Below are 21,931 nucleotides of genomic sequence, written 5' to 3' on the forward strand. Positions count from 1 at the left end.
CATGAGATTACGTTTATCATACACTGGTGTTTAATTGATTTACAGGCGGTCGGTAAGCTATAATTGAAAATGACTGGCAAACGGTAATCGATCATGCACGTCAATTTAAAAAAAAACGATAATTCAGAGAAATTTTTTTTTATTTTGTTCTTGATTGAAATTAAGTGCTTGATCCATCCCTACGTTAAGATTAATATCTTAAGATTAGTATCAAAATGTACCAGAAAAAAAAGTGTCACTTTTTCCAACAACGTACTAGACGTAAATATTTACGATACAAATGCATCTACCTGTACGTAACTTAAAATTTGTTATGCACATACTGGACGTTATAAATAATCCGACTCACGCCGATACACGTTTCTCAAGTTGGATTACCTCCAACATCAAAATTAGTAGGATAAATTTACAAACAGTTTTTGCCCAGTCAACTTGAATCCTCCGAAGCTGCAACGGTAATCGATTAAAAAAAAAAAACGGCCGCGGTAAATGAACCTTTCGATAGACAATGGAAGTGTAAAAGAGAGACTTGTAAGTGCAGGAACAATTGCGAGTCAAGTTTTATATAATTGCATAAGCACACATTTATGTAACGCAGTGAGGAGAGATATATATACGTGTAATTATAATTGAAGAGAACGCAGAGGAGATCTGCCGATCGGCCGATCGCCGAACCGAAGCGTGCACTAACAGTCATCGAATTGGAAACATGATGTGTTGAAAGAACGTAAAATTGCGTGCCTGTAATGTGTGTTTATTGAATGACACCTCTTTTAGTCCTTTCGAGTACTACTTATTCTTCATCTAAGGATTATTTTTCGGAGCATCAATAATCATCCCAAATGTCTAAAATCACATAATGAAAGTGTACAGGGTACGAAATTGTACTTTTTAAACTTGACGCTCGATCTCGCGCCGATTGTTTTTCTTCGACAAAAATTCGCTCACTGGCTGGTACAAATCGATCAAGGGTTAAAGCAGCCCTCCGATTGGCTAAAAACTTTTCACATCAGCCATCATACAGTTTGTAGCTATGAGTCATACTCGTCAGAGAGCGTAGAGGGAGCGAGAGCAACTTCTCGGTCCGGTGCGGCGGACGCTTGGGCTGTAGGTATATAGCGTACTTATATAGGTAGATGTTCATACTTACTCGATCGATCGTCAGATGCGGTCAGCAGATATATTCGTGAATTCGTCAAATCGTCAGTCGCGTACACGCCGCCGTCCAACGAACATCTTGTGATTGTTGATATATTCTCATGTGCGCCTACTAATACGAAGTAGGGCGTGCAAAACAGCCGTGAAACCTCGACGCGTCGATTATTCGGCCCAAATGCTGCTGCTACCTAGAGGTGCGGATCTAGCTCGTAGCAATAACAGCATCATCGGTAGCAGATATTTTGCACCAACGGGTACCAGACGATGACTGTTACTCAGCCGCAGTCGACTTCGCCGACCTGCTCCATTGCTGCTCCAGGTGACGGCGCTCCGACAATTATGAGGACGAAGCTTCGCCACAAAATAAGGGGAGCCTCCTGGACGCTCGTTTTAGTGCTACTCTGTTGTTGCTTGATCGATCTGAGGCTCGCCCATGCTGCCCAGGTTTGTGTATAACGCTTGTCTGTATATACCTATATGTGCCGTCCAATGCGTGTATTGTATTTAGGTGTGGTATAGATTGCATATGTATGGGTTTATGTGGGTTGTTTAATCGGCCTTATATTCCCCGATAAATGCCTCTGACGTATTTTCTTATCTGTAATTCGCGAGTACAAGCTGCAGGTGGGTATACGCACGCACACACCTACCTTCTAGTGGCGCGTTAGGAATTTATAGAATTGCTGAAGACGAGTAATAATCGGACTTGAAATTTCGCAATTGTGCGCACATTTTTGTCTTTGGAAGTATTCATTACGTTTTTTGATACTGTTTATTACTTTATCGTTCGTTTCATTGTGTACCGTGAAATTGATGAACGTCATTATTTCGTGCAAATATCGAAGCTAAGGACATGTTCATTTATTCGTTAATAATATAGAGAAGCCACTAAGAAGGTCGAGAGTGAAAATACTTGGTACTACACAAGTGTGTGCGACCCACGACTTTCTAATAATTCATCGGTACCAGACTATGATAAGGGCGGTAGTTTGATGACCGACCATTTGGGGGATGTTTTTAGTAAAAATATATTACATGCCATAGAATTTACTTTTTTTCAAGTTGCCAATTAATTTGCGCAAAAACTTATCTAAACTGTTGTTGACTACTATTTTTTCAACGTTTTATTGTTACGTGTGCGTCTTATTTACGATAGCGTATTTTCCGTTGTGCATGAGAAATGCGCATATGCAGAACAACAGGCTTTGTTCCCACTTGTACGATTTAATTTACTACGATGATAATAATATAAATAACGTCCGTTGTCGAAACTTTATTAGTAACTAACTACGATACATAACAAGCAGATAAATGTATGCCAATAGCTAAACTTTTGAGTATGAGGCACGACTGCTATGGTTACTTTTTTAGCAAAAAAGTATGTTGAACACATTACAAACATCATTTATGCCAAATTACTTTGAAAATCCTTAATTTATACCCATTCTCGTAAATATTATTTACTTTTAATGTGATTGAAAACAATCGATTATATTACCTACTTTTAACGTTTTGTTAAACTGCTTAATTATAAAAATCGTCCTCTCAGGTTGACTCAAAATGGTTAAAAGTTTTAGTTTTTAAATCAAAACTTTTTGTTTTTATAATATGATGTCAGATTTTTAACTTTAGTGACAAACAAAAATCACTTTTACCTACTTACTACTTTTTTTTTTTTTTTTTTTTTTATCTAGATCGTCCCATGTGAAAATATTACATTTGACTAAGTTATATTTCGATAAAAGACCTAAAATTTTTTACTATAAACTAATTTTTGAACTGCTTTTAAGTATTTTTAGAAGAATTTTTCAAATCTAAAAAATATATCACATTTGGTGGTACAAGTAATCATAAGTGTGAATTTGTTTACCAAACAAGTTTTATAAAAATGCAGTTGTTAATTATAAAGGTCTATATTTGAAATATCAATTTTTTTTTTTACTTTTTGCAGACTTGAGAAAAAAAACGTTTAAAAGTCGAGTCCACAAAACTTTTGCGGTGCGTAGTTAAAATGCAAATATTTAATAAATAGTCACCGACGAGTATCTCATCTCAACAATTTACGTACTCAAGTAAAAAAATTGAATTAAATACAAAGAGCCGAGGTGTGAAAAAATTTTCAAGTTCAAGCGATTTCAAACGCATGAGGTCGGTTTTCATAGCAGTCCTCGAACAGCCACGCAAAATATGCCACGTAAGGAGTACAGGCTGCTTGGTAAAAGGGCGGATCCAAGAATGGAGCAATAGGGGAAATTCAAAAAACCCCAAGCAGCTGTACCTCCCGTCAATGCGTATTTTAACCTCCTGAATCTACAGTGGTGGGAGGGTGTGGGTATCACAAAAATTTTTACTATGCATTATAAGCAGTTATTATAACAGCTATACAATAATTTCATAGTTAAACAAATGGTAAACAACAATTCATTCAACATTCTGGAAGCTAAGTTGTTTTTTCCCGTGTGTCACGTGTACGATTTTTTTCTACCTCCGCTAAAAATATACGATGTTTTTTTTCCCTTGGTTTCAAGAATCAAGAGTGCAGCATAATCTCCCATCTAGAAATGGCATAAATTACTTTTTAGAATAGTACTCTTACGTCTTCTGCCAAGAAATTACCTCCTCGGTCCTCGGTCGAAATCAAGGGATGCAACTATAACGCAGAGGAATGAAATCATTTTTTTTTTTTTTTTTTTTTAGCAGGGAATGTCCTTTTTTTTTACCTTCAAGTCCCCTAACGTCTTTTAAACACATTATAAAAGGAACCGCTTTTTTCCACCTACAGAAACCATAACTCTTTTGTACGAAAAAGGACAATTTACTGTTTTTTTTTGACCACACACAGTACGAAAAAAGCACATCTGACTCCTTTTTCATTAAATTACTGCTTATTGTTAAGACAACAGTTAGGGGTCATATTCTTTTTCGAAATTAGGGTGGCACAATGTACATACATACAACCTGTACATTCTCCAGCATTGTGATTTGAAAATGCAAATAAATATACCCTGCTATTTTCTAAAATGTATATAAAAACTGCATCCCCCCCCCCCCTCATTTATCAAAAAAAGCTGCAATCAGTGCGTAATTTCAGCCAGACACTCCTTAGTAATGAAAATATTTGTAAATGAAAATTTAATTTTTGTTATTATTTTTTCATGATTTATTCATTTAATTTGAAACGAGTATAAATTTAATGTATGTACGTTTATTTTTTCTTCTCACGTTGTGTGTTTTAAACACGATTTCAAAAACAGTTTATTACTCCCAAGCATTGGATCAAGTTTTTTTTTTGGCAAAGTTTTACCACAACAAGTCAGGTATTTCAATAGAGTGAAAAAATACATCAAACAGAGCAAATAAAATAGATAAGAAACATTTATTCATAAAAAGATTGGCACAGTTGTTTTGAAAAAAAAAGCGAGTTAAATTTTTCATTCACAAGAGTAAAGCACCTACACAAAGTCAAGAAAAAAGGCGACCACGTTTCCAACAAAAAGAAGAGAAAGAAGCTCATCGCGTGACCCCCCGAGTTTGATAAAAGGCAATCGCGCGTTGACGATTAAAAACAACGATTTTCGTCCAGGTCTACCGGCGATCGTTTGTTTTGTTTCCTTCTTTTCATTTGCTTGAAAAAGAAGACATGTTTACGGAAGAGAGCGTCCATATAGGCACGTGACACAAATATCAGAGGAGGTCACGGCGAAGAGAGAGAGAGAAAAAAAAAAAAAAAAGAATACACAATTGTCTAGGGAACGCTACCTGTGGCTCTTTCTCTCTCTCACCGTCGCACGGCTATGCGCTTCGTGATTTCGCGTGTATCTGCATTGCGACGCGTGTTGACGCCTTAGGAATTTAATTGAAACGATGATCGGCTGTATAGTCCGTGTATTTTCATTCGCGCGCGCGTCGAGTTAACACTTGGGTGCTATTACGATCACGGTATGCGTAGACGCGATAAAAACGCTTATTGATACTCGAATGGGAGTAGAAATTTTTTTTTTTTTTTTCCAATAGCCTTTGAAAAACTCACGGAATGTTACGGAATTTCTCACGGCATCGTATAATCTTACGCTACAGGTGATGGCGAGTTTGGTTGTGTAATTTTTTTTTTTCTTTTTCTCTTAAGGTTGTTGCTGCAACAATCAAGTTTTTTTAGAAGGGTATCCGTCGCTGGTTATGTCGGCATGTATTGTAATTTCAGCACCAAGTGACTTTAAATATTTTATAACTTGGCAATCAACGAAAAAAACTGTAGGACCAGTCATCGCTTATTAATCGAATCACGCCTTAATAAACTAATCTTTAATCGTGTGTATTAAACGATAGTAATGAATTTTGATTGATGGAAAAAAAAAAAAAAAAAAAAAAATTGGTGACGAAGAATGCGTCACGTGACTGAGTGGGCACAAAATTGAAAGTACGCCTGTAAGAAAGAAATTGAGATGAGGAAAGCTTATGTCTTAGAAAGCGATGGGAGAGGGTCTTGGAGGAACGGGGACCGGAGAGAAAAAATGTTGAATATCCTGTTTGGAAAGGTCCAGCTTGTATATAAACTTAGCGAGAGAATTAGATAAGAGGTGATGATACTTTCTAGAAGAAGATGGTGTTGTTTAATTTAGGTGATATTTTTTGTTTTTTTTTTTGTTTCTTTTTTACTTGCTTAGGTCCACGTATATTTTTCCTCGACTTTTTACGTGGGCTGTGAGTCACAGATTTTTTAAATTTTGTCACTTTATAAGCGATTTTTTTGTATCAATGTAGATATAAATTACAGATGTTTGATATGTTTTCTTACAAACAGTTTCTCACATTCTTACACCTTCTTATAATAAACAAAGGAATACAATTTTAACAAAATTCATCGGCAAAACTTTGGCTAATAAATTATAATTTTTTTTTTTAATTATTGACTTGTAGGCAACCTAAAATCGCTGATAAAATGTAGCAGAGTCCATTCAATTATAAATATAAATCTTTGAAAAAAAAACGTATTTAATGTGAATGTTTCAAATCGAGAAACCATCAAAGATTATCTGCCAACTGCAAGAGACAAAAATACATTTATTTCTGAAAAATGAAAAAAATATGTTTATTTAGCACGAAAAATTCCCCGCAGGGAGTCTCAAATTACAAAAATATTCGACATAATATGTTTGATAAATCGCTGATGGGCTAAACTCGATCTACTTCACATCAAATATTATAAAGCAAGCTTTAACTATACTTCACAGTATACTTACTTTGCAATTGCTGACGCGTGCATTTTTTCGATGCAACAGGGCATTACAAAATAGAGCTTTGATGATAGCTCTATGTATTAATGACAAAGCGTGGGCATCTGAAAATGCACGGATTATCAAACGTAAGTACATAATTAGAGGAACGACAAGTCCATAATATTAAGTAGACTCTATGGCGACGATTCAGGCAAATCAGTATCGAGAGAATCTGTTATCAATTCGAATACGATGTACTGCTGTTGAAAACATAAATAAAAATAAAAATGTAACAAAGTATCAAAGCATATATTATATTCACAAAGGTACACAAGAGATGCTCGTTGCGACAGTTTGTATCATCATTAGATACGTTGGATGTACCCATGCGTCATCTCATTAGGAGTTGCGTGCCGATTCCAATTCTGGCTTGTCATTCCCCTAATTACACTATCATTTGATAATCCACAGCTTTTTGGATTTGAGTTTAGATTCCTAATGTTGGCTTCCGCGAATCGAGATCGCGTGTAGCGAAGAAGCGCACAGACTTTGGATTTTATGATCAAACATCGTGTGTCGTTTATTCGCTCGAAGAAAAGATTATCCGTCCAAAAGGAAAAGGTCTTCTTTTTCGCTCTTCACGCGCTTATTGCAATAAAAACGTTCACCTGTGTATGACTCGTGATAAGGCAAAACTGTTTTTCCCGAAAGACGATACGAGATAACAGTGACAAATGTATGGGTTCTCAATCGCTCGTTTTGATTTTTGAAAATGACAGACGGGGGGCCATTGCGTTTGGCGCGGCGAGTGCTACGAGGATCCGAGCTCCAAGCACAAGAAGAACTGCCCGTACGATGGCCCGGCCCAACCGCTGGACGCCCAAGGACAGGAGATCTTCAAGAAGCACTGCCCGCACATGCTCCTACCCAACGGGGATGTTCCCAACACGTGCTGTGATACCAACCAGCTGAATACCTTTAGTGCCAACATTGGCATGGCCTCGGGTATTCTGCAGAGATGCCCGAGCTGCATGAGCAACTTTGAGAAGCACATTTGCGAGTTCACCTGCAGCCCCCACCAATCGAACTTCATCAACGTTACATCCGTCAAAACAGCTAACGGTACGTCTCATTGAAACAAAAAGAAATAAAAAAAAAAAAAAAAAAAAGTTGTTGATACAAACTTTCGTTGGTTCTTGATGTTATAGGTAAGGCCTACATCGACGGTGTGGCGGTGTTTTTCACGACAAAGTACCTCAACGGCACCTACGAGTCATGCAGCAGAGTATCGGTACCAAACACCGGCCAATTGGCAATGGACCTCATGTGCGGGGAGTACGGAGCGAGTCGCTGTTCGCCGGAAAAGTGGTTCTTCAACATGGGTGACAGCAAAAACCCATACGTACCCTTCCAGATCGACTACGTCTCGAGCGACGGGCCCATCGGTCGATTCCAGCCACTCGATCCCAAAGTTACGCCTTGCAACGAGTCTCTGAACGTTAGTCCCTTTATACTTGTTGAATTTCCATGCGAGTGATCGGTATATTTATATGTATTTTGGCTGGTTGGTAGGCTAAATCACCGGCCTGCAGTTGCGTCGATTGCGAGGACAGTTGTCCAGCTCCCCCACCGATGCCTCCACCGCCTCAACCTTTCACGATCGCCGGTCAGGACGGCTACGTCCTTGTCATGCTCATCGTCTTTATCTGCGGCACCGCGACCTTTGTCATGTCCCTGGTTTGCTTCAGCAATCGCAAGGAGATCGGTAAGTTCGATTTGTCTCGCTAAGCGTTTGTTTTACTTTTTTATTTTTTCAATTTTTTGACTGCACACTTCTCCCCCGTGTTTATGAATGCTTAATATTTTTATACAAAATTATTACCACTATATTTTGTCACTTGGTCTTTTTTGTTGGTTTTTTTTTTTTTTTTTTTTTTTTCCAGTTTTAATTTGACGTAATTTTGTTCAAGACAGAGATCCGTGCTTTTGATCCTTGTGATAATACTTCTTTGTTGATCAATCGTAGCTCTGTACTTACATCGTTTGACAATCTTTCTGGCAAATGATTTTCCAATAAAGTAGAAGTGCAAGCAGTACATAATATACTTAGACGATTGGTTCACGTTCCTTTTACAGCATACACAGTTTTGTTTTGTTTTTTTTTTAACTTTGCATTCTTCCATGAATTCTTCAAATCGATAATACCACTACTTTCAACGCGTGAATTTTTTGTTTTCTTTTGTTCGTATCTACAGAGTTATTCCAATGGAAGTGATATTAGAGCATGTTGTGAAAAAGGTGAAGGATTTTTATTTTCACACTTATGTGTCGATTGTGGCCTAACGTATAGTCACCTAATTTTAATAAAATACTCAATTTTTGCCCATCAATAAACGTGTATACTAACGTAGTTTACGTCAAAACCCTCACGCCATGTATAATTCTAATGGAAACAATAGCGTGCTTGGTAGCTGGAAAATTCCTCTACTTGAAAATTCAATTGTGATTACACGCTCGTGGTGAAATGACTACTTTACCTAATTAAAATTAATACCAGATACATGTCAACGCAAGAATTAATATGTGCCTATGGTGAGATAGTTGTGCCAATTTTCATTATTGCGCGCCGCTACTTTAAATACCCACGTGTGAAAGATACGTACGTATTCCGAAGAAAAAAAAAATAGATTTCAATGAGCACTTGTTTCACATGAATTTAAATTGAAAGTAAGAAAAAAAAGCTTTGACGTTCAAAGAAACCCCAAGGATAGCGAGAAACTTTATTTGAGTGAAAACAAACACGTGAGAGCTAGATTCAAGCACGCACTCGCGATGACGATTCCTCGAATTAAAAATTTACTCCAGCGGCTCACGGAAAAGACAAACTTTAAATTTTATGTAATTTTTCCATGAATTGCCGAAATTTTAACTCCCAGAGGGAAACAACGAAACTTGGCGAGAAGTGATTAGATAAGTAAAAATAAAGTTGATTGGCCCGATGAACATATGAATGAATTAAGGCCACCGTGCGTATCACAAGCAAAGACACACCCGCATCGGGGGGATGATAAAAAGTGCACGTGCGTGTATCATGTATATGTATATGTATGTGTGTAGTGGCACGTGGTGAGGAGGTAGGCAGACAGGTGGGTAAGCGTCTAGCGGCCGGTCTACATCATCCTGGGAACGGGGCTCGTTTCACCCTCGCCGCAGACCAGGAGGATAGCCCTCTACAGTCGAAGCGCTCCAGTACGTCTCTCTCCACTATAAATACAAAAAAAAAAAAAAAAAAAACTTTTTTTTCTTTTTTTATTATTTATTTCTTTATCTCTCTGTCTCTATTGTACCATCACGCTTTTTTTCTCGTGGATTCTTTTTTTTTTTTTTTTTTTTTTTTTCTGCACATACACACACGCACCCGACACATTCCGTATATTATACATTGTGTGTCGCACACTTTCATTTTCAATACCCCATCCATGTGTAGTGTTCGATTTTTCGTGCTTGTTGTGTTATACAGTCATGCGTGTATATTTATGTGTAAGTATTGCACTACAGACTTGATAATTCGTCTTTCTTTTTTTTTCCCTCTCGTTTATTTTAGCGCCTATCATTGCTTGTATATATTTATGTATACCTCACCCGTAAGTGTATACGCTTCGCTTGTTCGCAACGAAAGATTATACTCGCATAAATTGCAACACATTATTTGTATCAGTGTACACGTGTATATTTACATGACTTTGCGCAACTTTGCAGCAATTTGGTCAAGGCATTACATAAAAAAAATATATAACGTAACGCTGAAATATATTTCGTCAAAAATTGTGGCGGCTTTTGCTTGCTCGTTGTGAATTACAATGACCATTATGGGAAAAAAAAAAAACAAAAGCGGTGCGTTTTTTTGAAACTTATTTTGAGAAAACAATGTACCAAAAAGTAAGTATACCACACATAGCGCGGATGGAATAATACCACCGAGCCGTGACATGATTTTCGCACTCTCACGGACCACAGGCTCCTTGTGGCCAACGTGAATAATGAGCGCCTATATTTATTATATGAGCTGTCCTCCCGTGTGTTGAATCGACTTTGTGAAAAAAAAAACTTGGAACGCATTCAATTCTCCTTGATACTCGTAGGTATACCTTATCTTTGTCATCGGTATTGAAAAAAAAAAAAAAAGACAAGCTCTTCTCTCCCGATTTTTATCCATTTTGGAAGAACATAACGTGTGCGGTTATAAGAGTTACACCTGGAATACAACATAATTATATTTTTAACGTATTATCGATTTTCCTCCCAACCCATCATCCGTTTGTTTGCATATTGTGCGCGACAACGATTGCGTTTATTTTTATATTATCATTTTCAACGAAACATTCGATGCCGGGGCACATAATATACGGTCATGTTGTAAATGTATACAAGATACACGGCGACCGCCAGAGAAGGCTTCTTTTTATACGATTACATCTTTTCTAACCCGATTTGCGGCGTCGAGGAATAAAACGCCGGCTCGAAAGGCATCCTTGGGCGAAACTTTTTTTTTTGTTTCTCTTCTTATTTTCTGAAAAAGTAGACTAAAAATAATGCTGGCGACGCGGTGAATCGTACACAAGTTGAGTCATCAAAAAAAAAAGCGGTCGCAGATAACAGGTATCTGATAATAAAAAGGAAAAAACTCCCCGTGCAATAACACGTTGCTCCGCGTTATGCAGTTTATCGGTGAATTACTCACGAGTGATAACACAAAAGGGTATTTATCATCACACACGAGTGTACGTGTCTTCCTGTCGCGGGAAAAAATTGCCGCGTCGTCTTTGTCAACGGCGTTTCGATTGATATAACGTATACTATTGTATGTTTGCACAGATGAATTTGCGACCAATGGTATCCCGGAAGAACGACGCATTACGTTTACTCGGAAAAAGGAAAACAAGAGACCGCGGGCCTGAAACTTTCTCTTTTGCTCGCGGATCGGTGGCTTAATTATTTGAGCGGATATGCATGGAGCAGTGCGTACAACGAAACATTTGTCATCTCACGAGTCCTTGCTCTGATGATCGCTCGTAATTTTACCCGAAAGAAACACGAAAAATCCAAAAACTGCCCGTATGTACAGTAGACACATGATCCAAGAGTACCAGTCCTAGGGTACATCCCGCATAAAATTATGTCATCACTTAAAGTTAAACTCATGCGGTCCTTTGGTACAGGCACATATATGTATATATATATTTATATGCGTATAAGCACTCTAAATGTGGCGAGTAAGTCGTACCGATTGGAATGTTCGTATACTGCTCCCAGAGCTTAGCGGTATAATATAGGGAAAGCCTCGTTATTCCCCATACAACTACCGTATAATATGACATGACATAAAATCACACAAATATACCACATGTTTTCGCGGTGTGGGATGTACATTATTGTCAAAACAGTAGTAGTTAACGAGAATCTATATGGAGCCAAGTTCAGTAACACGTATATAATATATATAGTTACTGGTAGCACTGAAAACTCTTGTAACTCTTTGTAAATATAACATACAAGTGTATATAAATATTATGTATGTACACTAGAATGTATTCTAAATTATAGAGTCATTGCATAACCCACGGCCGGTCGCGTTGTTATAATATTCCCTTGACCTTTTATTGCTAATATCTCGCCAATGTTATATTTCTCTCTCTCTCTCTCTCTATCTCGCGTGTACTTACACTTAATACCGATAAATCGAGCATCATTGGATTTAATCGGCCGCTCCTTGGCGCGATCCATGCGCTTACAATTACACGTATATCTCTCGAAGACGATAATTAAAGAGAAAAAAAAAAAAAAAAGAGGGCTAGGGGTGGTGGACGGGACAATGCGTAATTGGGCCTCGGCAGCTTTCTCGCGAACGTTACGTCAGCGGCTTCTTAAGGCAATTATCCCGTCGGCGACGAAGACGACGCGCAATTAGTGATGCATAAATCTCGTAAGCGGAACCCAATGAGGGCCGTGTGTGTATATCGTCAAGTATAGTATTATGTTTAAGGGGATGCCGCACGAGAGGCCGTAAAATTTTCGCGCGAATTTCACGTGGCCCGGTGGGATCTCATCTCTTTCGTCGATAGATGTACACGTATCCATAGGTGCAAACTCCTTCGAAATTCTATACGTATATATTATATATACATCGATCGGCAAGTAAACCCGAGCGAAAGAGAGAGAGAGAGAGAAAGTTTCCGTTAAACGCGGGCTCAGCTGCACCATCACCTCCGCCGCGCGCTTTTTCATATACGCGATAGGTATATATATATATTCATTCCGTATGTAATTGTTTTCCAATAATCGATCGATCGATCGTGCAGTGCGAATAGCCGGGGATGTATATAGTACACGGGCTATACAATAATATAAATGACACGTGATTAACGTGTGTAAGCTTATATTACCTTCCTCTTATCCTTCTTACCATCCCGACATATTACATGCACGCAGGAATGCTTTTTCTTTGTATCCATCAATTATTGCTCTCCACCTGTACATAATAATATGTGTAATGCCATCACTGTGCGTATAGTTATTTGTGTTTGTTTTCCTGGCCTGATTATAATCGTGTTTGTGTCATTGCAACTACTCACGTGTGCTCGTTCAATTTCACATCACCCAATAAGTGTATTACTTTATTATTTGTATATATAATTATATGATATGTACATGTGTTTTGTGCAGCGTGCATGTAAAGTTGAGTGCTTGTGTATGTAAGTAAACATTGTGCGCTCAGAGAAAATATTTGTTACGTTTATACGTATATTGTGTGATGGAAATGTGTGTGTGTAATAATAATGAAGAGGCTCTTTTCTCATGAATTCGTAATTATCGGAGAGCTCGCCGTACAGGGTAGGTATATGTGCAGCGCGTCTAGACGCACACGGTCGTAGTAATGTATACCATATATTTGTACCGATCGATCGCCGATTCCTGGTTTTTTTTTTTTTTTCTTTTTCGTTCAGACCTTGGCAGGAAATGTATCGTATCTTGCTAATAAAACGAGCGGACGGCATGAAAAATTCACCGAAAACTGGTGCATCACGAAATTTCTCCGATGATATTCGGGAAAACCCCTCAAGGAGGGGGTAGAATTGCATTTCGGGTCGCAATTTTTTCACAAAGTCTCATGGACACGCAACGAGGTATATAAACCCGATTGACGAGCCGCGTGACTCACGCGTTTATTTTACCTTTTTTTTTTTCTCCAAGACTGTGGATATTCTTGTACCACTGTAGGCTAGCTCTGTATTATTCAAACGAGCGCGTCACGGGGGGAGAAAAAAAAGGAATCGATCGACACTCCGTTTCGATCGGAGATTTTTTTTTTTTTTTTTTTTTTGTTTATCAAGTATCAACGACGCATTTTGTCACGTATACGTATATATATTTACCCGCGAGGGCATTGAATTATTCAACATCGTAACCAACTAATGAAATTATACCAATAAAATAATCACGGGGTTATTTTCAACTATAGACACGTATACGTCCACTCGACGATTTTATGATTATTGTGATGCTGCACCGCGCGCTTTATTGCACGTATATACATATAAAATATATCAGTTTGACCAAATGGAAACGGCTTGACCTTCATTCGTCGACGCTTTGAAATTTAAAAGTATAAAATTCTCGCCGCGTCAGCGCATACTTACTTGCACGGGAGAAAATCCAAAAAAGGACGAGGAACAACAGCGTAGTATAAAAGATTCGAGATTTGTGCCTCCGATCCGCGTCTATATAACGTACATATATCAGCTAAAAGCCGGTAAATCTTTTATATGCACAGTTGGACGTGTATATTGTCCAAGGCGCGTTGGAAATTCAATTTTTATTACACCAGCGGAACCGTAAGTATACTCGCACAAGGATCCGTCAAGCTTATTTTTAGCGGGACGTTTGTGTGTGCGGTTAAACGTGATTTTGTACACATAGGTATACCTTCGGGTCTTTTAATAGCTCCTACGTGTATATCTATCGGTATACTCATTACCAGTGTTCCGGGGCTTCGAGGTAAATGAAAATTCCTCAAAGATAATAATTAGTCCCGCACAAAGCCACGCGTAATGTTTGTTTATCGCGAGGGAGAAAAAAAAAAAGAACAAAACCCGACATCAAGGTGATTTGGGACGATTAAAATGTATATTGGAAGATTCATTGACTTTCGGCGCACGTGCAGAAAATCGCGCGCAAACATCCCATGATAGGTATATACGTGGAATAAAATGCACACGCCAAAAGAGGGGAAAAGTCGAGCTGGAGCTCAATGAAACTTCAAACTTGACGATAATTATTTGATTGGATAAGCGCTTACGTGTAAGCGTATGATCGTAGTAACTCGTTGTGTGCAAGCGTGTGTGGTGACATTCGATTTTTCGGATGTTTATAAACCTCAAAGAAACTGATTGAAATAACAAGTAAAAAGAGCCTCGGCATTACGTATAACATGCTCGTAATATTTTCTCTGAGCGTTATTTTGCACCTGTGTATCGTATAATATATATGTGGGAGTTCCGAAACGCCCGTGGGAGACTGTAGCTGTAGGTGGCCATTTGTGCCATCAGAGTCGCGTATCCTCTTTACTGTATAGTCTCCTACGAGGGGGGTGCGTATACACAATCAGGCAATACAAATGTGTACACAAACGAATGAACAATGCGTCACGTTGTGGATGTGTGTGTTTCCTTGTCACAGGTGTGATCTCGGGCGAGGAGGTGCCGAGGAACCTGCAGCAGGAGGACGAGCACGCGACCTTCATCGAGCGCCTCGGAGCCAACACCGACAAGTTCCTTCAGAACTTTTTCTGCCGCTGGGGCACCGGTAAGTCCCGCAGCTTCGTGCCACCCAATTTTATTTATCCTCGCCTGCCGTGCGTGTCTATTTTAATTGTCGATGAGTACCTCTATATCGTGTACACGTCCGATCGAGAGGAAAAAACGCAACCGAGCGCCATAATACTCGCTTGATCGTGTGCATGCCGCGGTGCACGCGAAAGACGACGAATGCCGTGAAAAATCATCACGTGTCGCGAAATGTTCCGATTGGGGTGTTTAATGTAGAAAAAAAAAAACAACATTATTTTCAACGTCTCTGTTTTCCTTCGGTGCCCGAGGATATACAACTCATCGGAGCAGAGATAGCGCAAGCTCTGGCTTTTACAATTTTACTTTATTTTCTTCTTCTCCGGCCGCGCGTGGACGGAATTTTAATTGACGTCCCGTTAATGCGTGTGTACCCTTCTAGTCGTGCGTGATGTGGACAGAGCTCGAATGTCGATTAAATATAGCTGTTTTTCGGGTTCGCGCGAAACGTCCTGTCCCCGGTGTGTCAGAGACACCAGAACCCATAATTATTCGTTTCAATGATCGTTGTCGGATTGTACGTGGGCTTGTACTGTTCGTTTGACACGCGCGTGCCACGATTCGTTTGATGGATAAGTATAGTGAAATTTGAACTCGGTGCTCTGTATACACGTGTGATCGAAGCCCCCTTTTACGATTTTTCTTTTCCCCGGCATAAATTAATAGTAATCGGTAGCTTGAGGTGTATTTTATTGTATTAAATTGAATGTCATTAGTATGCGCGAGCCAGCCACGGGCAGTGCTGTTTGGAGGCTTCATGTTCATCGTCCTCGCGACTCTGGGGATCAAAGATCTGCACGTGAACACGGATCCGGTCGAACTTTGGGCCTCGCCGAATTCGAGATCGCGCCTCGAAAAAAATTACTTCGACAGTCACTTTGATCCGTTTTACAGGATCGAGCAGATCATCATCACGTCCATCAACCTCCCACCGGTAATTACCTCATTTACGTTGTGTTTATTGGTATATTATACACGCGCGGGAAATAACAAAAGTAATAATCATCCTTGGTTTTTGTCACGCAGATCGAGCACAACACGTCCAACGGAAAAATTACGTTTGGTCCAGTGTTCAACGTCGACTTTCTAAAGACTGTACTGGAACTTCAGGAGGGCATCAAATCCATCGTCACCCCGAACAACTACACCCTCGCTGATATTTGTTTCGCGCCTCTGTCGGCCACCTACACGGGACCCGTTACCACTTCACAGTGTGCCATACAGAGCATTTGGGGCTACTATCAGGATGACCTTGAAAAATTCGAATCGTCCACAAAGGACGCCAACAACTTTACCGTCAACTATCTCGATACTTTTACGGCTTGTTCTCAGTTAGTACAAAGTTGTTCTTCTTTCATTTCATTCATTTTTTCGTACAACTCGTGTCAAATGTTGATTTTTCATCCAAAAGCAATCCCTTCAATTATAACTGTCTGGCCAAGTACGGAGGCCCCGTTCAACCGGCGATTGCCGTCGGTGGTTTCATACAGCCCGGACAGAATCCCGAGAAGCTGCCTTATGAGAACGCCACAGCCATCATTCTCACCATTCTCGTCAACAACAAGCACAACAAGTCCGAGTTAGTACCGGCCATGGAGTGGGAGCAGAGGTAACGAACAAAACCAAAAAATTATATTCTTGAAAAAAAAAAAAAAAAAAAAAAAAAAAAAAAAAAAAAAAAATGTAACAAGCTAATGACCGACGAATCTTTCAGCTACGTTGATTTCATGAAAAACTGGATTGCCACGAAAAAGCCGGCGTACATGGACATTGCGTTCAAGTCGGAAAGATCCATCGAGGACGAACTAGACCGGGAATCTCGGTCCGACGTCTTGACGATCTTGGTCTCCTACATCATCATGTTCGCCTACATAGCGATATCCCTCGGACAGATAAAATCCTGTGGCACGCTTCTTGTAAGAAAATAATGACTTTCAAAAAAAATGTTTCCTTTTTTTTGTTGTCCAACTTGAGCATCGCTTTTTTTATTGCAGATGGATTCCAAAATCACCCTGGGTCTCGGCGGTGTGTTGATCGTGCTAGCTTCGGTACTGTGCTCCATCGGTATATTCAGCTTCGTGGGTCTGCCGGCAACCCTCATCATCATCGAGGTCATCCCCTTCCTCGTCTTGGCCGTCGGTGTTGACAACATATTCATTCTCGTACAAACTCATCAGCGGGAAGTTAAACGACCAAACGAATCTGTGCCCGAGCACATTGGCCGCGTACTTGGCCAAGTTGGGCCTAGCATACTGCTTACGAGTCTCTCCGAGAGCTGCTGCTTTTTCCTTGGTGGACTCTCGGACATGCCGGCTGTCAAAGCGTTTGCTCTGTACGCCGGTTTGGCTTTACTGGTGGACTTTGTGCTGCAAATCACGTGCTTCGTTAGTTTGCTTGCTCTGGATACCATCAGACAAGCCGTAAGCTCATCAAATTTCATTTCACGATAACATATATGTATATGTGCACTGATTATTATTGGACGTTATATGGAGTATTATTTTGAATTTCAGGAAAATAGATTAGACATATTCTGTTTCATACAAACTTCGAAAAAGGATAACAACGAAGAGGTGATCGACGGTGTTTTGTATAAAATTTTCAAGGCTGCCTATGTTCCACTTTTGATGAAAAAGTGGGTACGAGCTGGAGTGATAGTGGTCTTCTTTGGATGGCTGTGTACTAGTTTAGCTGTCATACCGCACGTGGAGATCGGTCTCGACCAAGAGCTATCCATGCCCGAGGACAGTTACGTTTTAAAATACTTCAAACATTTGAATACATATTTATCGATCGGTCCGCCAGTGTATTTTGTTGTCAAACAAGGCTTAAACTACTCAGACCTGAGGGTGCAGAATTTATTATGCAGCGCACAATATTGCCACCCTGATTCAGTCCCTTCTCAGATTTTTTCTGCTTCAAAACAGTCAGACAGGTAAGATTATGCTTTTCAAAGGATGAATTTTCATTTAATTTAACAAAATTTGTCATTCATACATTTTTTAGAACGTTCGTCACAAAGCCCGTATTTTCCTGGCTGGATGATTATTTCGATTGGACAAACCTAGCCGAGTCTTGTTGTAAATATAACGAGACGGATGGATCGTTTTGTCCTCACACAAGTACGTCATCGCATTTTACGCATCAAAACACACTTTTTTTTAATCAATTGTTTATCATGAAATTTTTATTTTAGGTTACGAAGATGAATGTGCGACGTGCAAAATAAGTCTTAATGAATACAACCGTCCAAATGTGAGCGAATTTGAGAGATACGTGTCTTTTTTCCTGCAAGACAATCCGGACGCCACTTGTACCAAGGGTGGCCACGCAAGCTACAGTCACAGCGTCAACTACTACACAAATTCAAGCTCCCGGCGATCGAAAGTCGGGGCCTCCAATTTTATGGCTTACCACACGATTCTCAAAACCTCGTATGATTACTACGAGGCGATGAGACAAGCGAGAACTGTTGCGGATAACATAACGCGGACTATCAATACAAATCTACGCGAATGGGGTTACGAAAGTGGTGACCAACAAGTCGAAGTTTTTCCGTACAGTGTTTTCTACGTTTTTTACGAACAGTACTTAACGATGTGGCCCGACACTCTCAAGAGCATCGGCATATCGATATTCGCGATTTTCGCCGTCACGTTTTTCTTCATGGGCTTTGACATATTCTCGTCGATCGTCGTTATTATCACAATTTCTATGATTATCATCAATATCGGAGGACTAATGTACTGGTGGCATATAACACTTAATGCTGTGTCTTTGGTGAACCTCGTTATGGTGCGTAACAAAAGTAAAAAAACAAGAATAATGCAAGAAAGTGTGCTATAGTGATGATTTTTCGATTTCAGGCAGTGGGAATTTCCGTAGAGTTTTGTAGTCACTTGGTACACTCGTTTGCGGTCTCCGTGCAACCGACAAGAGTTGAAAGAGTCGGTGATGCTTTGGCAAACATGGGAAGTTCGATATTCAGTGGAATCACACTGACCAAATTCGGTGGTATTATTGTGCTTGGCTTCGCAAAAAATCAAATTTTCAAAGTAAATACGATAAATTATTTCTCTGTTTTGTATTTTCATCCCAAAATGAATTATAACGATTTTTTTTTTCCTTTGTTCAGGTATTTTACTTTAGGATGTATTTAGGAATAGTACTTTTTGGAGCAGCTCACGGTCTCATATTCTTACCTGTTCTTCTAAGTTACATAGGTAAGTCCCAAAATTTCTTCTTTGCACTAAAAAATTTTAAATCTTAGTAACGTTTGTACAAGAGAATACATTTAATATTTATGATTATTATTTTTTTTTAATTTGCACTTGTAACAAATTAAAAAATCACATGTCACATTCTCCCAAAGTTGAAAAATAAATTTTTTTTTTTTTTTTTTTTTTCTTTTCTCGTGTAAAGTAATGATTCAAAAAATGTAATGGGTAGTGTTTGCACAAAAAAGGATGAATATGAAAATAATGTTTATCGAATCATACGACATCCACTCTCGCGATTATTTTAGGCTCGCCCATGAACAGGGAGAAGTTGGCTAATCACAAGAGAGCAATGCGTGGAAATTTGGACAACGTGCAAGAGACATCGCTAAATCAGCGTGTAAGCAAACCCAAATCTCCTCCCATACCTACAATTATCACACCTACCTTCCGAATACTTGCAGATGAGTGAAATAGACACTTGGGGTACCTACGTTTTATCCGACGTTGGGCTCCTTTTGAAAAAGCCAAGCATTAGCCTGCTTGCGTATTTTAAAAAGACATATGTGATTTTTGTTTCATCCCTGTATCAATAGTGTTACTCTTTTTTAATTTTTTTGTATTATTTTGTATATTTTGCGCTTAAAAGAACTATCAAATTAGCAAAGGTTGATTTTTTTTTACGGTACTTGGTTCACTTGTAATGTTATGGCCATAGTTTATTTAAGGAGACTGCTATTATTTATCGAGTGTTATTTTTAGTGCTCGTTGTGTGCTCGTCACGCTTATTTTGTAGAACAATGCGCTAGACTGAAATTTTTTATTTTGTTTTTCTCAAATGAGCCCTACATGCAAAATTTGTTTACTTAACAAAAATGTTTGTCATCTAAACCATAACTCTCCGTCCAAATGATTGTACTAGATTTATTTATATTTTTGTATCAACTACGTACAGAGTACAACGAAAATAATAAAAACATATGTACATGTATAAAATAAACAATCCTGTGTATTTATGCTTTAACAATTTATTTTGCAACTTTTTTTTTATTTTCCTGTTTAAATTTTAATTTGCTCGCAACTGCATTTCTTTTGTTTTCTTCTTTGTTGTGGGTAGTATGGTAGCTACGTAACAAATATGCCTGTGGTAAAATAATTTTCTCTTTCAACTGTAGTAGATCAAAAATATTTTTGAAAAAATCATGCTCTAAAGTACTTTCTGTATCGTGTTCTCTTGTGGTTCGTTAGCTTTTTTTTTTTTTTTTTTTTTAATGGAAGGTAGGTGGGCACTAAGAGCTTTTGGTCGAAAACTAAGTAAAGCTTTTTCAAAACGAAACGGACTCAAATGCGATCTTGTAAGATTTCCATTTAACGCGTGTAATGTGTTGGAAAAAAAAAAAAAAATCTTGATGCTTGTCAAAAATATGAGTACTTAATGTACAAGTTGGCTTACTTAATTCCACTAATGCTCGAAAGAAATTAATCGTTGGCTTGGTGTATGCTTTTTCTCATTGTAAAATTCGGCATGTTTTCGCTACTCATTGCAGACGTGATGTCAAGCCGACGTAGACGGCGAATCGAACAACTCGAGCATCCGAGACAAGAGGAGGAGGAGGAGGAACCCGAGCCGCAGCACATCGAAGACGATGAGCCTACAGCGACGACAACTGTCGATAGACGAGCTATTGACAACTCGGTCGCGCCTTTGCTCCACAGCAATAACAACCCACAGGCCTCCACTTCCTACTCTAGTATGAATAACGCTAGCGATGTAACATTCCATGACACCGCGTAATATAACGAAACAAGGAGTAAACAAAACAATATAAAAAAAAACAACTAACAAAAACTTTCACTATGGAAATTGTTACATATCATTCTAAAATTTAATTCCCTCGAACGAGGAAGTTATCGTGGGTGTGCGTGCAAATCACTGGCTTTTGTGGCGTTTGTAAAGAAAGCAAAAGTAAACTGGTTTATTTTTACGTAAATATATTATACATATACGCGTGATCCAAGGTACTTGTACAAGGATGTTATTTTTTATGCCAGAGAGGATATATATACATATACGTAGATATACTTTTATGGTGCTGATATAAACACATGTGCATGTATTTTGACAAGTGCAGTTTTATACAAGTGCGTAGTATAATTGACTCACGGAGCTGCATTTTCGATTGCGAACGTATACAATTCCTACAGCCTATCAAAGTTTGATTAATTTTTCATGTTTTTCTTTTCTATTTTTTTTTTTTTTTTTTTTTTTTTTTTTTTTTTTTTTTTTTTTTCATAAGGCTGGCTTTTTCAATTAAATTATGAAATTGATTTCTGGAGAGTAATTTGTCTTCACTTTATGTCTGTGGCGGAAATATGAGTTTAAATTTCTTGTTTCAAATATATATATCATTGCAAAAGAGAATATCAACTATCATGT

The 21,931-nt window shown here is 38.7% G+C and overlaps 1 protein-coding gene across 4 annotated transcripts; it reads left to right on the plus strand.

Moving 5' to 3' along the window:
• The first annotated feature begins 1,139 nt into the window (after positions 1-1,139).
• On the plus strand, positions 1,140-21,725 carry Npc1a (Niemann-Pick type C-1a). 4 transcript variants are annotated; one of them, XM_089597187.1, is made up of 18 exons: positions 1,140-1,602; positions 7,154-7,496; positions 7,583-7,872; positions 7,947-8,139; positions 9,492-9,623; positions 15,111-15,236; positions 15,994-16,211; positions 16,304-16,608; positions 16,689-16,886; positions 16,992-17,193; positions 17,272-17,697; positions 17,791-18,212; positions 18,284-18,399; positions 18,474-19,072; positions 19,144-19,332; positions 19,413-19,500; positions 19,803-19,894; positions 21,042-21,129. In XM_089597187.1, the coding sequence occupies exons 1-18, from the start codon at positions 1,423-1,425 to the stop codon at positions 21,045-21,047; spliced, it is 4,125 nt and encodes a 1,374-aa protein (XP_089453313.1). In that variant the 5' UTR covers positions 1,140-1,422; the 3' UTR covers positions 21,048-21,129. The 4 variants fall into 4 exon arrangements, with proteins under 4 accessions (XP_089453313.1, XP_089453311.1, XP_089453312.1 ...); XM_089597185.1 differs by lacking the exon at positions 19,803-19,894 and having other exon boundaries at positions 21,042-21,725; XM_089597186.1 differs by lacking the exon at positions 21,042-21,129 and having other exon boundaries at positions 19,803-20,521.
• Positions 21,726-21,931: the final 206 nt, after the last annotated feature.

The sequence above is a fragment of the Copidosoma floridanum genome, unplaced genomic scaffold, assembly GCF_036245765.1.
Source record: "Copidosoma floridanum isolate Cflo_tuat_1 unplaced genomic scaffold, Cflo_Japanese_pri ptg000030l, whole genome shotgun sequence".
NCBI lineage: Eukaryota > Metazoa > Arthropoda > Insecta > Hymenoptera > Encyrtidae > Copidosoma > Copidosoma floridanum.